Source organism: Setaria viridis, chromosome 1 (assembly GCF_005286985.2).
Source record: "Setaria viridis chromosome 1, Setaria_viridis_v4.0, whole genome shotgun sequence".
NCBI classification, from domain to species: domain Eukaryota; kingdom Viridiplantae; phylum Streptophyta; class Magnoliopsida; order Poales; family Poaceae; genus Setaria; species Setaria viridis.
The window spans coordinates 8,394,763-8,416,654 of record NC_048263.2 but is presented as its reverse complement, the minus strand read 5'-3'; the positions used below and the strand labels follow the sequence as shown (position 1 = coordinate 8,416,654).

Sequence of the window (21,892 nt, the reverse complement as noted above, 5' to 3'; positions counted from 1 at the left end):
TGATGACTATAGTGAGTGGTGCGACACTACACACAGCGCGAGTAAGTGATCTGCACCACTGCTTTCGGATTTAGGAGCAGTATTCATACGATTCTCTTTCCGTACGTCGCACGTACGTAGACAGCGATCTGCGCCACTCTTTTCAGATATTATTTTTTATTTCCCTACTACTAGGATATATAAAATGGATCGTGGGATTTTGCTTCTGATAAACGATGTGAAACTATTGCTGATCCCGTGTTTCCGATCCTACTATTCAGTATGGGAAAAAAAAAACTAGCTCGCGAGCGGTCGCGCGCGACCCTCTGCGCGGCCTGCTACGGCCGTGGAGATTACTTGGGCTGCTGTGTTACTGTGCATACGTGTTTGTTTAGTTAGTTTTTATTTTAAAAATGTGATATCGTGTCCGTTTTCGATTCCGTTTGCACCATTGTGTCCATTACAATGTTACAATGAGACCTATAAATCTAGATCCATGATGCGTATGTTTCGGAAAAACTTTTATCTACCAACAACTAACGTAGAATTTATAAGTGCGTAGTAATTTATGTGCAAACTTATTAATAGAGATATGCTACAAAATATATTTGTACCTAGTGTTATCACCTATCTTAAGTATCCTTGTCGCAATTGCCTTTACATGAGTTGATACATTTTCCTGTATTAAGTTGTTCCGATGTCTCTACATAAGTTGTGATAACATACAAGGTAACGTACGTTCTCTACATAAATGATACTAATTTGTTGAGACAAATTATTTACACAAGTAATGGTGCTACTAGGCACACATGTTACTACACTAAAACATAAGTTACTACATGGCTTTGAAGAAATTTCTAGTGAACAAACAAAACAACTTGCGGAGTTCTAAAAATACAATATGAAATGCTATACTATTTGAATATAAGTTACTACTATACATATAATATAAGTTGCTAGTTGCACAAAACTACTTCAAAACATATTGAATATGGGTCTTATTTTGTAGATACTGTCGCATGGAACACGATGGTGCAAACGGATTGGATGTTTGATGAAAGAATAGTGCTCATTTCAAGATAATGGAACAAATTTTACATGCAAACATAAGCGATGATGTTATGTAGAAAGCATCATCTCTACGTAGTTGCATGCAAGTGGCCCCATGCTTGTGATTCTGATGATTATGTACTATAGTCTCTAAGAGGGTGTTTCACTGACATGTACTATCGCCTGGAAGAGGGGGTCGCGCGCGCGACCCGCGCGATAACGCGGTCCATTCAGTTTTCACTTCCACACCTGATGAAACGTAAAATCTACGATCCCTACGTTTGAAAATATTATTTTAAAATAAGAGGTGATGAAAAATAATGTGAATTAGTCCACTCAAAATTATAAAATTTAAATTAAATTTATCAAAATCAATACTACAAGCTTCAGCTTGTGTACAACATATTGCAATTGTTACATAAAATACATACTTTTAGAATTTGATAGCATCTGATGGTGGTTAAGCACCAAGAGTGGGGATCCGATAGGACACCTTTTTATAGATCCGGCCTGGAGGTTAGTTCGTGCGTAGAGATTCGAGAGGCGTGCAGGGAAGTTAGTGTATGATTATGCTAAGAGAGTTTTTAGATAGGTTCAGACCGCTCGGAAGCGTAATACCCTACGTCCTATGTGCTATGTTGCTTAGAGTTGTCTCCCTGTGTTTGTACAAGAGCCAGCCTTTTATAGGCCAAGCCCATGGGGCAACTGATTGGGACCAGACTTGCCCCCCAATCCACCCCTTTACATTGCATGTGTGAACGCGGCGGCCCAATTGCCGCCCTCCTTGCTATAGTTCCTCTGATGCACCATCTATTTGCTGACGCTTCCTTGCCTCGGTACGCACGGCTGTGGAGCACCCTGACCAAGCCCTCGGTATGTTAATCTCATATTTTACCACCTTACTCTAGTAATCCTTGCTTTTCTGAATCCGGACCCACCATCCTGGGACGGGGAGCGTTGAATTCGGTTCCCGGGGCTCTTCCCGGGAAGCCTTTGCCTCTTCCCGGGGCCACGGTGTGGGCCCACCCTACAGCAGAGGGCAGCCAGGGGCTAGGCAGGCGCTCTCGACACGAGGGCGGCACCCGCCACCTGTTGGATGGGATAGGAGAGGCCGTCAGTCCCCGAGGCGCCAAGCGCATCCCATGAACCGTAATAATGATGTTTTTACGGAGGCGGGACGCCTACTGGCGACCTACCTTGATTGTTGTGCCACCGCTTGCTTCACCCTGAAGCGAGCCTTCCCAGGAAGCCTCCTTAGGGGCAACCCGTTCCCACCGTGTGGATCCTCAGTAGGCCTCACCATGAGGAGGTATATTTTCTTGATCCTTTCTGGACTTTGGATTTCTATACCCATCTCCTTACTTGGACTTCTTGAGGGGGGTCCTTTTTGCAGGTGAGCCCTACCTTCTCAGGGATCCCGTCCTTGACGCTGTCAGCATCCCGATCCTACAATAAAATTCTGATGGGAAAAACAATACAAACTAGTACTATCCCCGTACTAATTACTGGGAGATAGAATTCTATATATAATATCAAGATCGATCCATGGCCATGCATCTCTGTCGATCAACAATGAGCTGCGTTACACCCTCTTCTCGAAACAAGGGGGATAAAAAGAGGGATTTGTGGCGTTATCCCTGATGGATAGATGTGGTGACCACAGGAGCAACACGAGGCCGATCCGCCGATCTAGCCGGCCGGCCGGCCGGGGGTGAGGAGATGAGGTGACACCACTAGCAGCGAGAGGAGCCCATTTGAGAGGTAGCTTAGCGCATCGATGGTATATACGCATGTGATGTGGGTAGCTAGCCAATGCGCTTCTTTTTCTTAGTACCCAAGGCATGATTGCAATTGCAAAGGATCACCCAATGCAACAGGCCTATCCACCTACCACCTTGATCGATCTGGCTTTTTTTTGCCTGCCTGCCTGTGTGCCTCCCTGTTGCTGGAGGTGGTGCATGCTCCAGCTGATGAGGGACATGACAACTACATGCATGGCCTGCTGCCCTTGAGCAAGCAGCAATGCTAGCATGTCTGCTTTGCACGGACCTGCCGCCTAGTGCCTACTGCACTGCCTGCAAATGAACTGTGCTAAGCTGCTGTTTGTGATGATGACTCACTACAACATTTGTGAAGTACTGTGTATATGTTTTTTTTTCTCAAAAGACGACTGAGGTTATCGTTCTCCTCCACATTTTTTTTCTCAAGTGGCCGTGGGTTTTTTACCATTTATTTTGGACAATACCTAAGTGGTGAAACAAATTAGCAACCAAAAATCCCTAACCGATATTTCAAAAAAAAAGTAGCCACTTGATAAATAACTCTTGGAAATGTCTCAATCGGATTATTTGAGAAAATTATAAAGAAATCACTAACCATCGGATCGATATTTGCAAAAAGCATTCAGAAAAATCTTGAAACCGCTGGGCCCGTGCAAGAGTAAGAACGACAAAAAAAAACACAGTGGGAGAAATATATATCAATTCATTTGGAGGCTTCAACAAGCTGAGGTCAAAAGGAGATCTCGAGTGAGAATGTGTGCCGATCGAGAGCTCCTTTTGATCCAGACCCCCACATCTGGCCACCAACTTGGCCGGCTGCTCTCATGGCCATGGAGAATACATCGTCCATGCGTAGCAAGGTGTGAGCTAGATCTCTCACTCTGTGTATATTCTCTCTACCTGCATCTACAATATCTACACATGCATGGCCTGTGTGGGGGTACCCAACACCAACCAACCACATGGTAAAAGTGGAATCTCCTCCCAAAGATTCAAGAGGTGGGAGAAAGGTGTGTTCTTGTGTGCTTGTGCACCTTTAGCTTGTGGTGGCATTATCGACCGGCATGTCATCCGGTTAGTGGCCAAGCTGCTGCGTTCTGCGGCTCATGAACTGGCCCGGCTTGTGGTGCCTGGTGGTGTGCATGAACATCCATGCATATCAGCATATGCTTGCTTCAAAACCTGGGTGCTGGTTTCGCACCTAACGCGTACCAGACCACCTGTACCATGTAAGCGGTTTTCTCTGTGTGTGTGTGTTCCTTGGCATCATGTCCTATACAACAGTGAATATCATATGCAGTAGAAGAAAGTAGAAACTGCAAGTTAAACTTTCTAGATAAATTGTTTTTATCATCGGGTGAATGTAAAACTCAGACATGTCAGCGTTGCGTGTAAAAGGTTTTGTACTCTGTTTGTTCCATTTATTATAAGACGTTTTAGTTGTCTAAAGTCAAACTTTTATAAATTTGACCAATTTTATTGAAAAATACATTTATGACACTAAATTAGTTTCATCGAAATACACCAACATTTACAACAGCAAATCAATTTCACTAAATCCACCATAAAATACATCTTGATGTTTAGTTTATTTGATATTTGTAGATGTTAATATATGTTTCTATAAAATTAGTTTGACTTGGGACTAAACTAAAACATCTTACGTTTTGGAACAGAGAGACTACATCGTTGAGGATTGTCAAAGCTGTCTCAGCGCGCGAAAAGAGCTAAAAGAAGATGCAATTCTGTTGTGAGGCTAAAGTTTTGGATGTATCGAACATCAGAGAAGGATTGATACGACGGCCTAACTAGTTCCAACCTGCTCTGTTCCATGGGTACCTTACATGATATATGATATATCCAATCCACTCCACACCACTGGTCCAAAACCTTTCAAAGTGCAAACATTTCTGTAAAGGAAAAGGGGTGCAAAGCAACTAAAATATATCTTCGCGATGGAGACCAGGAGCATGCATGTCTAGGGCATATGCCAAACCGTCGTGCATCTTAAGCTTGCTGGTTCCTGATTCTTTCATCTGGGGACACGAACGGGCCGCTCATTTTCGGCATATCGAAACCCCTGTGTCCTTTCGTATCTTCAAGTACACAGATTGTATGTGTGCACCGTTCGTAAAGCGGATCATCACAGACCCTGAATTTGTTTGGACCATTCATGTTATATCTAGAGTGCAAGTGTGAGTGTTTGCTTTTCTTGCTGTCTCCAGGGCCAGCGCATAATTTTCTTAAACATTGCTATGTGAGGTTTCTATCAAGAATCATACAAGGTACCAGCTGGGTCTGAAAAGAAACGGGCGAAAAAGGGAGGCCGGGAAATGCAATGTTGTTTTCTTCCCCTTTAAGTTTGAAGCTACCTAGACATATATGCACGTTTTAAGGTAATGCTAGTGTCCGGTCCATTAGTCACGGACAGTAACTTGACATGAGGAAGCCATGATGCGACGCATATGCAATTCGATTGCAGCGACATATTCTCTTGCAGTTGCATGCAATGGAATCAGCAAATCATGGTTTCTACGACTAATTCGCCGCTCCCAGGAAGAGAACTCATCAGCAGATCTTTTTCCTGGTTGGTGAGGCACTGAGACCTTGTGGGGCAGTATTGCTAGCTTGTTTCACAGTGACCAAACTCCTGTGGTCACATGGATTGCACTATAGGGAAGGGAGGCTGAGGCTCTACTGGCTAAGGCCATTAAGCCAAGTGGGGCTGGCAGGAATGGTGGCCTGTGGTCACACCAAAGGGGGCCTCAAATATGGCTAGTGGCCTCATGATCTTTTGGCAATGGCCTGGATGTATGATTGCTTGTTTCAAGCTAAAAAAAAAGGTAACACATGCCGCACCTTCAAACATTGCAACTAAATTTTGAGCAACTAACGAAAGGACATGTTCAGAAAAGCTGATGATGAAGGGGCAGTTTTTGGCTACAATTTGAAATGGCTCATCTTTTAGCCTGCCTGAAGGCTTCATATTGGCCTTGGTATGCCTACAAGACATATTTAGAAAATTCCCACCAATTGCTTAAGAAGATATGGTTTAATGCCAGCAATGATCATACGATCCAAGGCGACAGGAGCTAGCAAGAAAGAATGGATTTGCCTTAGCAAAAGGATCGATTTCACTTCATTTCATTTCAGTATTTCCTGGAACTGGAGTGGTAAAAGTAAATAGATCTCTTACCCCTCAGTCGCCTCATTAGTAGCTCTTTGTTTTGAACTAGCTCTGTTTTTGGAACCAAACTTAATGGTAGCAGAAGGCTTCAAATCCTCCTTGCAGTATGTCATATGACAAGCATTTATTATGTAGCGCACATGTTCATCTTCCTTTGATATCGTTTTCAGCAACTTCTTAGCTGCCTTCCAGCACCCGGATGAAAGAAGAGCCTGATACATCCTGCAGGCACAAATGCAACAAAGATCACATAAGAGAAATCTACAAGGCTCCATGAGAAAAATCAACCAATAAATGTACTATTATGATCCAACCTCAAGGAAGTCAGCACATTATGTGAAACACCAGCGGATTCATATTCTGACCAGATCTGCTGAGCACATTGTAAATTCTTTAACTTTACACATGCACTGAGAAGAAAATCAAGGCTTGTCCGAGAGACATTAAGCCCGAGCTCTTTGACGGCATGGAGAAGCACCATTCCAAGATCCAAATTTGTGATCTCCATTTCCCATATTTGGCCAAAAACCTTCAAACCCCCATCCAAGCAAGTAAGCAAAAGTTACAATGCAAACTGGAAGGAAGGGAAACATGTAGTTCATAGGGAAATGTGTTGGAACGTTTAATACACCCTTAAACGAAAACAATTCATAGGAATCTGTATTACCAACAGATGCAGTAGCACAATTATATCGTTCACTAAAACCAAAAAATGTTTATTACTCATTGTCACCGCAACTTCAACTGGAATGACTTCTTTAAACTAACAGAACAACAAACAAGAGAGATCGCATCAAGCAGTCATGAAATGCTCACCGAAGGCAAACAATAAAAACAGTAAAACAAAAGGGGAGCTTATTTCATGGAAAACAAACAGAGACCGAATGGAACAGGCAACACAGAAGGGGATGTACTTTCAACGCACTGGAAACAGAAGGGTGTGCAATTTGGAAAATAAAGAAAATAGTACAATACTGATCATTAATCAGCTTGAGATTCTCTGTTGATTTCAATGTCTAGTAAGTGTTCATTAGGCAAAAGAAAGATGGGGGACAAATGTAAAGAAGTGAATCATTGCATCTGCAAGTTTTGTTTATTGATTCCTTGATCATTTCATACCATGCAATAGCTGTTCAAAACTAGAGGTAAAAATTTGCATGCTTTCACAAGAGATCAGGTGTATGTATTAAGATAGTACACGGGTGATTCTGATCAAACTGCAGAAATCGGAAAGCCGTCAGGTATCCTGATGCCCAAAAGGGTCAATAAAAAAATTACCTGATCAACAACCATGTATGTACTCATTTCATCTTTTTCCTTGAGCTGCTTAAGTAAATCAATTGCAGCACTGGCAGACAAAAAACAAAGCATATAAACACATCATGGTAAGTTTGACTAAATAGTGTAGAAAGGCAACTGCACAAACATCAGTTATCGTACTCAGGGTAGTTGTGCTGAACACAGTATAGAATGACTCTGCCACACCCCTCAAACCAGCTGCTTGAGTCATTGAACTCATCCAGAAGTTGATGCATTCTATCCAGTTCACCTTCTGTTCGAATATGCTCCTGCAGATGCAAATACAATGCTATAAGAAATGGAGACATCAATTAATTCAAACTATTCAGATTTGCTTATTTCAACAGGAAAGATGATTCACAGATCTACTCACAATCAGGGCAATGGCAGCCCTTGGCTCTATGGAGCCTCCAGATTGCTTTATATCATCATACATGTGAAGTGCATCCAATACTTGGCCATTTGATGCCAGCGCTCCTACAAGTGCACTCTTGGTGTCATTGAGGAGCTTACGTGGTATTTCCTTATCCAGTAGAACCTAAGGAGGCGACAACAGTTTAACATAGCCAATATAACAAAGAACAAAATAGCCCTTGTTCCATGATACTGAGAAATATACAGAAGAACTGAAGCACGAAAGCAGCTAAATTGAAAGAACATTCTGATCAGAAAAAACCATTTACCTGCTTGGCCATATCAAAATTCCCAAGTCTTGCGTATGCATTAATGAGTGCCATATATATATTTCTGGTCATTTGAATTCCATCTTGACGTAATTGGTCATGATACTGTCAACATTTCAATATTGAGCAGTTCACATTAGAAAAAAAATACATAGAAAGGAATTTACAAAATGTGTTTCGCACAATCATTTCCAATGGAACTACAATGAGAAATTATAGGTAATAATAGTGCAGGATGTGTTGTGCTGCATGGAGACAGACTATACCAATTAAAAGAAATTTTGATTAACTGGGGATATGCTTAGGTAATATCAGCAGAAGGAACTGATCTGGTAGTACTTAGCTTAGACTAAGTCCTTTTTGCTAAGACAAAACTGCAGAACCAAGACCTGTGCCTTTCCACAAACCACAATATAAACACAGACAGTAAGAATAACAAATGGTCTGGTATGTGGCAAACCTTAGAAATGTCCTCTTCAGACTCACAGTTCACTATCAAATAACTGAATGTTTCAGAATCGGGTTTTACTCCAGCAATCTGCATTTGGGACATGACCATTTGTGCTCCATTGTGGTTTTTCTGCACAACATGCAAACTCAAAGTTACAGATAAGAGGTAAAAAGAACAGAGAGATGTCATTTCAGAATGTCATTCTTAGCAGTATTTGCAACTGTGAGATTTTTTTATACGGATCGATAAAATGCCTTGCATGACTATTGGAGTTGTTATAAATGTTAAAGAATTTTGAGTAACATTGAACAAACACAAGCCAAGTAGTGTCATTTAATAGGCATATATGCATAGTACTGACTAAGCATGGGATAACAAGGACATCAGCTGAACTGAACAAATATGCAGGCAATGGTCAATTATAGGGCCACTGTTGCATTCATGAATATAACTGAACACAGTAATGTATGCAATGTCGAGCTAAACAAAATGGAAGAAACAATGATGCAGGAATTTACCTCCCTATAATATCCCAGCATTATAGCATTATACAGGCTTACAGTTGATAACTCCCCAGATTCTTCAGCATCTGTGAGTATATTGTAAGCACCTTCAAACTGCAAACAAGGATCGATAAACAACAGTTTCACATGAGGCCAAGAAATAGAAGGTTTGCAGCATCATGACTTACATCCTTCATTTTCACAAATAAACTTATCATGCTTCTGAATGTTTCGCTTTTCAATTTCAAATTGTGCTGACGGATCAAATTATACATGGGGCGGGCCTGCAAAATTGGAGCAAATATTGAATATAGCTCATAATAAGACGCCACTTGACCACATAAAATATTGATTTTAAAAAAGAGAATTTCTAGGTGCAGACTGCCGATAGTTGTTCATCCTGAATCTTGTTAAAGGGGCGCTTTTCATACGCTTGTAAATATATATGGTTAGGCCTTTTGGGCCTTCAAATACAATGAGTTTCCCCTGACACGTATATCATGGAGTTTGCTATATAAACTTGCGAGGTGGTATAGTGTTACCAACAATCGAAGTTATGCTGAAACAGCTTGAGTGTGGCAGCATTCCTGTTTTAACTTAATAGGTTAGGGTGAGTTCATACTGGAAAAGATTGTGGTCAAGTAGGTGCTTAAGCTTGTTGCCTCCTGTTTAAATATTCTGAAACACTTGACAAATGCTTAGTATATACTCCCTCTGTCCCAAATTGTAGGTCGTTTTGGCTTTTCTAGGTGCATAGTTTTTGCTATGCACCTAAATATAGTGTATGTCTAGATGCATACAAACATCTATGACCTAGAAAAGCCAAAACGACCTACAATTTGAAACGGAGGGAGTACAATAATTCACAACAGGGCACTGCACCTCGAAATGACAGATTCTTCTGATCTACCAGACATATCCTGATACTGATAATTGGCTTGACAAGAAACAGTCACCTGCTGAATACACCTACATGATCTTGTACTTACCATGTGAAGTTCGCCTCTTTGCTCACAAGCATGTATGATTGGGTGAAACGATTCAATTGGCACATTGGAACTGGATTTACACATGCAGTCAGCTACTTCAAGAGCTAAGCCGATCTGCAAAGAATATTAAATTAGTTTACAACATTACTTTGAGAAGGATGAACTTAGGCACTCAACGCCAAAGCTAAGCTTATCTCAAAATTTTAACATGTATATATGTGATATCAGTTTGAAGTATATACATTGTTTAGCAATCCACTGATGCAAAATGTGTGTCAACTGCAAGAAATGTTTTTGAAAGTTAACAAAAGGAAAATTTAGAATTAAAGGGTATTTTAACACGATACCAAGCATGCACTTAAACTTTGGCACAACAGTACCGTAGTATGCCACATTTGCCATTTTTCTCACCTCATCCAATATCCAGAACCAGATCATTCAGAGGTCCAAGCAACCAAGAATTTTCATTGCATGAAGATGCAAATAAGCAAGAAGAAAAATTGCCTTCAATGTGGTGGTACTGGTGACAGAAGTTCTAACACCCAATTTAAATGAATTATGAAAAGAAAACATTGGGAAGATAACCAAATGAAATAATAAGTGAAACATGTGTTAACCATGCAGCTTATTTTGGAAATATAAAGTTGATTCAGTCATAGCCAAGCCAGCAGAAGGGAAAAAATGCAAAGGTAATAAAACATTTATGAACGTGACCAACACTGAAGCAACGCTTGTATGCCTGGGGACAAATGCAGGAGTTTAGCAACTTCCACTATTTTGTAAAAGATTGATAAAGCCAGTGTATCATGTCATTCATTCAACTAGGATTACAAGAAAGCTGTGAATGCATGTGCCATTACCTTTGATGAATTGCAACAGATAGAGATGATCTTGTCGTATACAGCAATAGAGGGTGCTACCTCAAACTTCTCATGCCATTTATGAAATGCCACCAACATGTCTTCAACCTTCAAGAAAAAACATCACTAAAAGGTGGTCTAGAAGAAAAATAATTAGATTTAAGGGCTTTCGTTAACTTAATAATCTCCTACACCTTTTTTCAGACATGGAGAAATTCTTCTTTGCATTGAGGCAACAGGAAACAGGGGAAGCAAAAAAAAATGCATGAAAATCCTAATGTAATAACCATGAAAGGAAAACAACTAACATAGTATAACGATGATTCAGTAAAGTGTGCCGCTTCACAAAGATCAAGCATAAGGATACCTCAAGAATCCAAAAGGTGTATGGTCAGTTGGCAAGATACCAACACAAGGTCCCTAGTGATCCATGATGACTAATGTCATCCTGCTAAATAAAAGTGGTTTGACTAATCTTTTGGACAATTTCTACTACACTTGGTAATTACTCCTAATGCAATGTATTTGCAGGTAAGTGATTTAAATTTGGAAGTTTAGCATGGTCTTTTTTTTGCTTATGAAAAAAACATACAATAAATACCATTTTTGCTACATGGATCGTACTTAAAGTTCATTTTATATTACAAGCTATGAATATTAATTACCAGTAGTTACTATAAAAGATTCCTCACCATTATGTTCGGTATATTTGCAGCATAGTATAAAATTAAGGATGAAATATTTCCATCAGCACATCCTGAAACCAAAAATCAAAAAATTAGCAGGTAGAGGATTCTGAAACAAGAAACCAAAACAGTCTTTAGGTAACACAAGAGAAGGAGGAAAAGAAAAGGCTCTGCAATATTTAGTGGTAAAGAAAATACCACTTCAGTGAAAAGATTTTCCGCAAATATTACTTGAGTACTTGTATCTTATTGACATACAAAGAAATGTGAACTAAATACGGAAAACTTGCACACGATTTATTACCTTTTGACCTCATCCCCTGGAGAAGTTTCTCAGCATAGTTCTCTAGTTCTAGCCTACCCAATGATTTGAATATATTAGATATGTACTTTGAGCCTGAGACTTTCGCTAGATCAAGCAAATCCAATAAGGCAATCAGATCTTCCTTTCTGCCGCTTTCGGCAAAGGCCAGCATGTAACTTTCTGCAAAACAGATATTCAACAGGGCATTGTTGTGAGAATCATCTGTCATGCGAGCTTGAACACATTATGCAATGTGAATCAGCACTTCCAGATCACCACAAACGAGTAAGAGAAAAGAAGAATCTGATTATGATTTTGGGTTGTTACCTGCTATGTCATAGTGAGCTTCCTCGTTGTAGTTTTCAACAGAGTGACAAAGTTCTTGAATTTTTTCTTCATCTTGAACTCTAATATAACGCAACATCTCATAATAAGCTATTCTAGAGGACTGAGGATTCGCATCCTTAAAGAATGCAGTGAACATCTCGAATTCCTCCAACAACCCCACGTCGACAAGATACAAGAGGAATGGGCCATAAATATCTTGCTCAATCATAAGTCCCTTATCCCTCATGGTCTCGAAAAGGCGGTAAGCTCTATAAATATACTCCGCGGCGGAGTCAACATCGTTGCAAGCCCTCGCCTTGTTAAGACAAAGCTTAATCAATGAATTGAACTCCTTGACCCCTGTTTCCCTCCCCAGCTTTCCAAAAAACTCAATCGTTGACTTTGTGCCAAGCTTATTAGCGCACAACTGCATCAGCTTCGTGTAGCGGCGGCTCTCAACATTCTTGAATATGTACTGTTTCTTCTTCTCCCTCGCCACCTCCCTCCTCCAATGCATCAGCGGGTCCTTCGACGGCGGTGACTGGAACCACTCAAAGTCGAGTATCTTGTTGCTCGTGGCAACCTCCCCAGCATCTTCAGAGTCCTCTACTGGCACTTCGGAGGGCGTCGCCTCTTCCACGTCATCAGGCCCTGAGCATTGAACTATGATAACTCACAATCACAGCCACAATTGGAACTGAAATTGCTGCAGGATTATATGGAAATGCAATGGTACCATCTAGGACGGACATGAGCGCCTTGGTGAGGGCCTCAGGGGGATCATCCTCATCTGCGCGGGAGAAGCAACAAGGGTGAGAGCGGAGCCAGAAGCCCAGAAGCTAGTGTGTATCGAAGAGTGGTAGAGAGAGGACGGAGGTGGTAGTGCCCCATTGCTCGTCACCTAGGGCGCACGCGTGAGCTTGGGGGAGGGAGGACGGCAAGTTGGTCTTCTTCGACGCCGCGGCCTGCTTGAGCCGCAGGAGGGAGGCCTGCGTGACAGAGGTGGCTGGGGTGACGGCGGCGCGGCGGCCGGAGGAGGGCCTCTTCCGGGTGCAGAGCTTCGGGGCAGCGACCGCAGTGTCGCCCTTGGATGCGGAGGCGGCGGCGGATGTGGCGGGCTTGGCGGCGGAGGGGGTCGCGGGCTTGGGAGCGACGGCCGCGGCGGGGATGGCCGGCTTGGAGGCGGAGGAGACGGCCTGCTTGGTCGTCTCCAGGAGGCGCTTCCACATGGGTGCCGGGGCGGCGGTCGGAGAAGCCGCCGCCGCCGCCGGTGTGTGATGCGGCGGCGGATTCCGGCGGGGCGCGGGCGCGGGCGCGTGAGCGGGTGTAGCGGTTCGGCGTTGTGGGGTTGGGCCGTTCGGTTTGGACTGGACCCAAATGGTTCCGAATTCCGAACCCATTTAACTTGTGTACGATCATTCCACTTTTCATTAATAGTATGTTCAGAATATCAAATTACTAGTTATTAGCATCAACCTCCAAAATATTCTCCAGATGCTTGTAGAAGGGGTTAACATGCAAGATACGAAAACTTTTGACACTAGAAAAGATGTCAAGATTATTGCTGGAGCAGTTCTGTAAAAAAAAATGGAACTTGGTGAGGTGTATTTACAACCAAGGCTCGAAAGTAAGCTCATACGAACATAGTTCAATCTTCTTGATAGAAATTTGAAGATTTGGTGACCAAATGTGTAAAGTGTTGATGACCAAACCGTTGCCAATATCCTCGTGAACAAAAAGAAAATCAATATCTAATTGGAAAATTTTCCAAGACACTAAACAGATAAAAAGTGGCAACAGATTGAGAATTTCACAGGGTAGACAAGTCTCATCTCAAAAAGATATGTACAGCACTAAAACACCGACCTCAAGCTATGAGGATACAACTATCTATAATACACACATGAACATTGCTACAAAATCTTATATACAGGTAGCCGAGGCATCGGTCGTGTTTCTACAAAATTTGTTTTCGAGGCCATGCGCCTCAATTAAAAAAATGACATGAACGTCTCCAGAACCAGTTGCATCTTTATCCATTTGCACTGACATCGCCAATGAGATACAAATCCGTCTGTTGGCATTTCGGTGCAAGCTGGCTGCATTTCATTTGCACTAGTAAATTAATTTACAGAACGTCCATATCTTATGTTTCAAGACAGGATACTCAGTAGCAGACAACCAATGGTTCTTTACCAAATACAAAGTAATTCTATTATTCATCTTCTCTCTAACTTCTGTTTCTTCAAAGATCCGATCCTCCAATCATTTGTATCAGATATATAAACAGGAGCTGGGAACCGGCCAACCTCTTGAATCCTTCTTTTCTTTCTGGTCAAGTCCATGATTATTGTTGCACGGTAACCACGATCAACCTTCAGAGTTCCCCGGTAAGATGGTTTCTCTATCCTCTGATCCACAGGAACTAAGTTATGATTTGTGTGTGTTCGCTGATACTGATTCTCTTCATTCGTCCTGCGATACTGATTCTCTTCATTCGTCTGCCGACACTGCTTCTCTTCATTCACCCGCCAACACTGGTTCTCTTCATTCATCCTCCTATGCTGATTCTCTTCATAGGTCCGCCGATGCTGATTCTCTTCATAGGTCCGCCGATGCTGATTCTCTTCATAGGTCCGCCGATGCTGATTCTCTTCGTTCGTCCGCCGGCGATACTGATTCTGTTCATCAGTCCGCCGATGCTGATTCTGTTCATCTGTCCACCTATACTGATTCTGTTCATTCGTCCGCCTATACTGATTCTCTTTGTCCGTCCGCTGGCGATACTGATTCTCTTCATCAGTCCACCGATACCGATTTTCTTCATTACTTGCCGAACTGCTGGTGAGCTTGTCAAACGAACTGCCAACAGTTACACAACTAGAAGCTTTGGTATTGCTACTACTAAAACTTCTCATTGAAGATTGTGTATGCCTCAGAGCAGGAGCCGGGGTTCTTATTTTCTGTTGTCTATCTGTCAGAGTTGGAGTTGGAATCGGCTTAATCGTCTGTTTATCCATCAGAGCTGGAGTTGGAGGCGGCTTGATCTGATGTTTATCCATTGGTGTTGGAGTTGGAATTGGAGTTGGTACTGGCTTGTTAGCAGAAACCATGGAACATGGGTCTCTTTTCTTAAATAATAACTCGGACATTTGCTGTATAACAGCTGCAAGTGTAATTGATCATCAGACATGATAGAAAACTTACGGAACTGACAAAAAAAAACTAGTTCAACAAAAAAAAAATTATTTGTTGTTATACCTTGCAACTGCTTTGGAGCAACATCAAACTCGTTCCACCACACTTTACCATTCTGGGAAGGAAGTACGAAGTTGTGAAATTTAGCTGCATGGAAGAGCGATCCAGCAGCTATGAAGTGTGGTTTGAACTGCACAACTAAAGTAGTCGGAAGCCTGCACGTATGTGTAGAACCAGCTCAGAAAAACAAGATTGCCGATTTCAAAAGGAAACAAATTAACAGATAGCTCGAGAAACTTACGTATCATTAATGAAACTCATAGCACGCTGTCTCACTTCCTTCTGGGAGATGCCCAGATTCTTCAGTGCAAGCTTTAGTGGTTCATAAGGATGCTGTATATTAAAATCAAACCTAATAGTTGAAAGCAGCAGTGTCTCCCCAACCAAAATCAAGTCTTTCTGCTTCGCAAAAACTTCCTGGTTTTCAATAAAAAGAAAGTAACAAAACAAAAGCAACAGGCCAAGTGTCAGGAGTCATAGTAGCATGTTCAAGAAAAAAGAGGGTAATAGCACAAAAGGCAAAAAGGATTAAATACCTCCTGGTGGATTCTCTTAGCAGCATCAGGGTTTTTCCGGTACATTGTTTCATATGCCGCAATGACCACATGTTTTAGTAAGCAAGGTGTGTCTTCAATCTTTGAAGCAAGAAATATGCAAACGGTTGCAATAGTCTGAAAAAACAGAGGGTTGGTAAGTAACCTTCAACTGTTCAAAAAACCAAGAGAATGGGATGAGTGGTAAAAGTTTTGTCTGCTATGGTTAGGGCACTCAACTTTGTGCAATATGTTAGGGATGATATAACACAAGGAAGAATATATAGAACCTAAATACGATACAAATAACTACAAAGAAATTAGATAGCAGTACAAAAGTTTGCTAATACTTACTGAACGAGTATTATTAATAAGTGCTGCTTCAAGTTCGATAAGGTTGCTCCAAAAGAATCACACCTTCGTCCACGATTGCAATTTTAGGTGCTCCAGGTAAATTGCTTAGCTAAAACTCACATCCAGACCCGTTACTTAAGGGGGCATTGCTCAACTCCTTGGTTACAGTTACAACTCACATTTCTCTTTTAAAGAAAAATACAACATGGCAACTTATACCACTCAGCGAAGAGTACACTGCTTATTGCATACCCAGGTTAAATACGCACGTGTAGACATATTTGATATTTCACATGAAGTCACCTTGAATCTGCACGCTTGTGTATTTTTCTTATGACACACACTACCCTCGATTAAACCCAACGAAGGTACATAGTCAGGCAATGTTAGGGTCTGATAGCCACAAAGAAAAACATTTACACTCTCAAAATATCTACACAAGAAAAAGAAATTAGTTAATCTCTCCACAAAGTTAAGGGGGAAAAAGTCAGTTACGGCCACTGCAGCAAACCAATAGGCAATTACAGGATCAATTTTACCCCAATTGAATGTGGAAATCCATTGCAGAAAAGACCAAGCTTCTTTTATGTGTTAACAAACTAAACTTGCTCCACAGATTGCTCCAGTCATTTAAGAATGTGTTTATACATTATGCCAACAAAAGTTTAAGGAACCCGCAAAAAAACAATTAGTTTAAGGATGAACGGTCATAATTCATCAGTGATAAGTTATGGCTTGGCACCTGAACTGGTGATTCAGATAAGACTAGTGTCCTACCTAAACATACGAAATCAGGTCCTCTGCAGAAAAAAAACCACCCCTTGTCCGCTAGGTTACAGCACCATTCTGGTTACTCCAGAGATGAAATGTGCAGTGCAGGATGCATATAAAACCTCAGAGAAATATCTGGCTGTGCCATCAAGCGTATGCGTGCAGGATGCGTACAATTAGTGGAAGGAACGCACATATTTACCTGCCACTCGTTCTTGGCGTGAGACTGGCGGAGGTAGAACCGGTGGCAGAGGAGGATCGCGGTGGCGACTGTAATCTGCGGCCTGCAAACGACATGGACGGACTCTCCCGTCAGTAAAACGCCAGCAGGCGCGCACTTGCTCGCAAACTCGCCAAAATTACGAACCGCAATGCGGCAGCCGATGCCCTAATATTGCCCAGCAGAATACCCAAACCGCAATTGGGGGAAAACGGGAGAGGAAAGCAGACCGAAAGAGGAAGAGGAAAATCACTCACAATTGGAGCCTGGTGCAGACGTCGCGGAGGAAGCAGCAGTAGGTGGCCCGGAGCTCGGCCTCCTTGGCCGCGCCGACGCCGTCCCGCCGCGACGGCGAGCCGCGCTCGATCTCCTCCCGGCTCAGGTACCACGACCGGGCCCGCCCGCCGCCGCCCTCCCACGCGTCGCCGTCCATCGCGATCCCCGCCGCCGCCAACTCAGAAACAGAGGGAGAAAAGACCGGAATTTTCCTTTTCTAGAGTAAGGGGAATTCGAAATTGCGGCGAGGAGGAGGGGAGCGGAGGGAGGGCGAAGCTTAAGGGCCAAGGCTCTCCCTCGACGGCGGTTCTAGCGGGGGTGTTTGGTTGGGGGTGGAAGGGGGAAGTGGACTTGGAGCGGACGGAACGGGAGGCGGCGGGGGGCCGGGAGGAGACTTGACTTGGCAGCCGCGCCACGCGGATTCGGGAACGGCGGCCAGTTGGTTCGCTTCCCTTTCCTTTCCTTGGCGGGGCCGTTCGTCTCCCAAGCGGTACGTGCGCGTATTGTGTCTATGGCGCGTGGGGCCAGAGGGAGCTTGGGTGCTCGACGAGTCGATGCCGTGTTGGATATTTTCACGGGCACGCGCTCGGCCGCGCAAAAAGCAAAAGGTTGCTTTTTCTTCCCCGAACGGTGACGATTTTCGACGCGGCCTACTTTTTCGGGTTGTCACTGCAAACAAAAACACTGGGAAAAAAAAAGTTCTTCGTCTTTCTTTATATAGGTAACTGGGTAAGATAAGATTCGGGTCAGGAATTTAAAAGACCAAGATAGGTTTTTGAATTTGAAATAAGTCAAAAGGTCATTGGAGTTTTAAATAACCAATGAAAGGTAAAACTTGGGGGTCAAAATAGGCAAGACGGCAACACAACTGGTCCGTCGAAATTCTTTTGTCCCGTCGTCTCTCCTCCGTAAGGATGTGATTTTCTTTTCTTTACCCGGCAAGCAACTCCCTTCCGTTCCTTCACAATGGCCGGCAAGCAATTTCTTTCCCCTCTCTGACGACACTCCTCCCATAAGATACCGGCAAGTAACTCCTAGTTCTTTCCTTTTACGATGGTCGGCAAGCAACTCCCTTCCGTTCCTTCACCATAGCCGGCAAGCAACTTCTTTTCTCTCCGTAACTCTATCGTCGATGACACTCCTCTCATAAGATACCAGCAAGTAACTCCTGATAACTCAATTCATTTTCTTTCTTTTACGATGACCAACAAGCAACTTCCTTCCGTTCCTTCGCGATTGCTGGCAAAAAGCAACTCCTTTCCTCTACGTAACTCTATCATCAACGACACTCCTCTCATAAGATACGAGCAAGTAACTCCTTTTTCTCTCCTTGCGGTGGCCGGCAAGCAACCTCTTTTCTCTCCTTCACAAATTGCAATGGCCTACAAGCAACTCCTTTTCTCTTCACCCGAACAAAACATACTTTCAGGTCTGGTCGATGGAGGATCTTTTATATCTATACGGGCTAGCTGTTCACACGAGCATGAAAAATCTAGCCGTGAATGAGGAGGAGAAACAAGAAAAGGAGGAAGAATTAGAGAGAAAAGGAGGAAGGAAAAAAAGGGTAAGATGAGCCCCCACTGGCTTGAGTTCTTGGATCCGCACTCTGGTACGGGCGGACAGGTATATTGACTTTTTTCAGAGTCTCTCTGTCGGCCGGGTTCGGTTGGGTCACCGCAACGCTCCACACTGTCATCTTTTGATGGATGGGAAGTGCTGGGTTGGGCCTAAAGTTAGTTGGGTCGCGAATGATTTGGCCCAACGGGCTTTCCACTTTCCTTTTCCTTTTTCGGAAAGAAGAAGATGCCCTCCCTTCTGTCTGTTGTTCGAGTTTCCTTTTTCCTGAAATTTTGTTTCTTCAAGTTGGTGTCGAACGAACTGAACCTTCTCTGCATGGAACAGTTGTAAAACGCACAAAAAAGAAAGGTTCGCGAAACAACTACTATACTCTCTCCCGCATCTGCATGCACGTTCAACACATTCAGTGAAACCTCCGTATAGTAATACCATCAGAGGAAGTAAAGCCAAGCTATGTGCGCGATCGAGAAGTAAGGCACTGAAGAAGCTTCGTGGGCAGCTAGCAATGCGATGGACATGCCCTTTGTTTGATGCACTCGTTCAATGTCTTCTCCAAGTACAAAACGTTAGGCTCACTAATCCTACCACCAGCTACGCTCCAACCACCTATCTACTAATCATTGGCACGCATGTTTGTTGCTACCACCAAATGGACGACGACCGTGTGAACGAACGAACGAACACGCAAAACAAAACACTCCATCCCCATCAGCAGCAGCAGCAGCAGCAGCTGGATCCGTGGATGGATCGCGTCAATTAAGCTGCTGCGGCGTTGCTTGATCAGGAGAGAATCATCCATTCGGTGATTAGGATGGATGGATATGGATGCATCATGCACGACAAATGGCAGGGTCGGGCGATCCTGTCCGGCCAGCTGGGAGCCAGGGACGCGGCGAGTCGGCGAGACGTCGTACGCCCCGCCCCAGCTAGCCCGGCGGCCGGCCCGGAGCTGCGAGAGCGTGAAATGAAAGCAGCTGCATGCACGCCGCGGCCTGATGTTGATGGGCTAGCTGGCTAGCTAAGCTAAACTTTTTTCCACTGGCAAGGCATTTTCTTTGGAGATCATCAGGGAGATGATAGCGCTGTCTAATTGAGCTAGCTACCGGATCGTGTACTTATATTATACTCCTTCCGTTCCAAAATGTGTAGATCGTTTTAGCTTTTTAATATATATATATAGAGAGAAAATTATGTCTACGTTCATCTTGCGCATTCTGCGATGTGTAATAGTCACAACAAAGGGAGAAATCGTAAAATCCCTAGAACCCCGATGAAGTTTGGAATCATCATTGTTCTAAATTAAACTCGACGCACACCAAGCGTGTAAGGAAAAAAAAATAGTAATGCATGGCGCAGAGCCCAGTCCGAGTCCCCCTGGACATTTTCTACAATGGCATGCATGGTCACCAACGTGTAGCTTGCTTTGACTATATGTTTCGTCTAAATGCATTTATAAACCACAGCAAGCTTACTAGTTCAGGGCATCACCGAGTTCCATCTCAAGACAAATAATCTGCGCATACGATTTTCAATTTTTCATGCTTACCTCACGTACGAGGCCTGGCAATTAGCACAGGGGGTTTAGCTAACACGGTGAGAGGTGAGAGCTAGAGCAGGGTCAGAGTTTCTTCACGGCCAAGCTAGGTTAATGTCTTTATTTAACCGCTCAATATACACACTACTAGAATATCCTTCTAGTAAGCATTGCATCCCTCTACATTAAATTGTTTGGCAAGCTGCTAGGTAGCTAGGGCACAGTTTTTTTTTTAAAAAAAATAATACCTAGGGCAGAGTAACTGCACGAAATGTTTGACCAAGAAGAAGACAGCATCCAAGTGGCTCCATGATGACGAAGCTGCCCTGTACACAGCAAGTCATGTGAGTTAGTTATAGTTAGGAACCGGCGGTCAAGCGGTGCGTGCTGGCCATAGCTAGTTCGTTCGTTCGTTCGTTCGTCAGAGACGGAGGAAACCGTCGACGAGACTGGAGGTACGAGTACTCAAGTCAGGACCGGAGTTTGGAAGAGTCGGCGCGATTGACTTCCAAGGTGCTCACTCCCTTACGCATACGCCACCACGGCACGTACACACAGTGGCGGACCCAGGGCCCGGCCACCCTGGGCCTCTGCCCGGGCTCCTCTAGGTTTGTGTCCATTAGCACCAAGTGAGTATAGTGCTAAGCTAATTAGATTGCCCAGGCTCCTAAAACCTGCTGGCGTACACATCTCTGTAGACCGAATCTTGCCTCAAAGCTCTGCCACGCTCCCCACCCGCTCCACTTACTAAAGTTTAAAGTTTAGCACATGTTACATCAGATATTTGGATGCTAATTAGAAGTATTAAATATAGATTAATTATAAAATTAATTACACAAATGGAGTCTAATTCGCGAGACGAATCTATTAAACCTAATTAGCTCATGATTTGATAATGTGGTGCTACAGTAACCATTTGCTAATGATGGATTAATTAGGCTTAATAGATTCATATCGTGAATTAGCAAAGGGTTCTACAATTAGTTTTATAATTAGCTCATATTTAGTCCTCCTAATTAGCATTCCAAGATCTAATGTGACATTACTAAAGTTTAACAACTGGTACCAGACATCACCGCACTTGACTGGCGAATAGATGGCAGCGAAGCCTCGGCCGCGGGCTGCAGCAGCGAGGGGTCCCGGTCCGGTGGACAGGAGCTGGAGCAAGAAGCTGCTCTATGTTCGCCTCAGACAGCAGCTGCAGCGGTAACGCTCTTTCTCGGCAGCGAGCTCTCTGCAGCTGGAGTAGTGGCTCATCCGTCGCTGCCT

General features: G+C 43.3%; 2 protein-coding genes across 4 annotated transcripts; both read right to left on the bottom strand.

The window, feature by feature from the left end:
* Positions 1–3,418: 3,418 nt before the first annotated feature.
* LOC117859356 (pentatricopeptide repeat-containing protein At4g04790, mitochondrial) lies at positions 3,419–13,458 on the bottom strand. 3 transcript variants are annotated; one of them, XM_072292216.1, is made up of 17 exons: positions 13,001–13,457; positions 12,836–12,889; positions 12,100–12,750; positions 11,773–11,952; positions 11,475–11,539; positions 10,783–10,890; positions 9,923–10,036; positions 9,122–9,217; positions 8,949–9,047; positions 8,440–8,559; positions 7,980–8,084; positions 7,670–7,834; positions 7,438–7,565; positions 7,276–7,345; positions 6,312–6,526; positions 6,007–6,219; positions 3,419–4,083 (listed from the first exon to the last, which is right to left on the bottom strand). In XM_072292216.1, the coding sequence occupies exons 1-17, from the start codon at positions 13,326–13,328 to the stop codon at positions 4,077–4,079; spliced, it is 2,718 nt and encodes a 905-aa protein (XP_072148317.1). In that variant the 5' UTR covers positions 13,329–13,457; the 3' UTR covers positions 3,419–4,076. The 3 variants fall into 3 exon arrangements, with proteins under 3 accessions (XP_072148317.1, XP_034598490.1, XP_072148314.1); XM_034742599.2 differs by lacking the exon at positions 3,419–4,083 and adding an exon at positions 4,636–4,962 and having other exon boundaries at positions 13,001–13,458; XM_072292213.1 differs by lacking the exon at positions 3,419–4,083 and adding an exon at positions 5,679–5,902.
* Positions 13,459–13,881: 423 nt separating this feature from the next.
* Positions 13,882–17,883, bottom strand: LOC117851599 (uncharacterized). The gene is made up of 6 exons (XM_034733443.2): positions 17,493–17,883; positions 17,218–17,299; positions 15,894–16,028; positions 15,599–15,774; positions 15,361–15,512; positions 13,882–15,265 (listed from the first exon to the last, which is right to left on the bottom strand). Exons 1-6 carry the CDS (start codon positions 17,666–17,668, stop codon positions 14,319–14,321), a joined length of 1,668 nt encoding a protein of 555 aa, XP_034589334.1. The 5' UTR covers positions 17,669–17,883; the 3' UTR covers positions 13,882–14,318.
* Between the last annotated feature and the right edge of the window lie 4,009 nt (positions 17,884–21,892).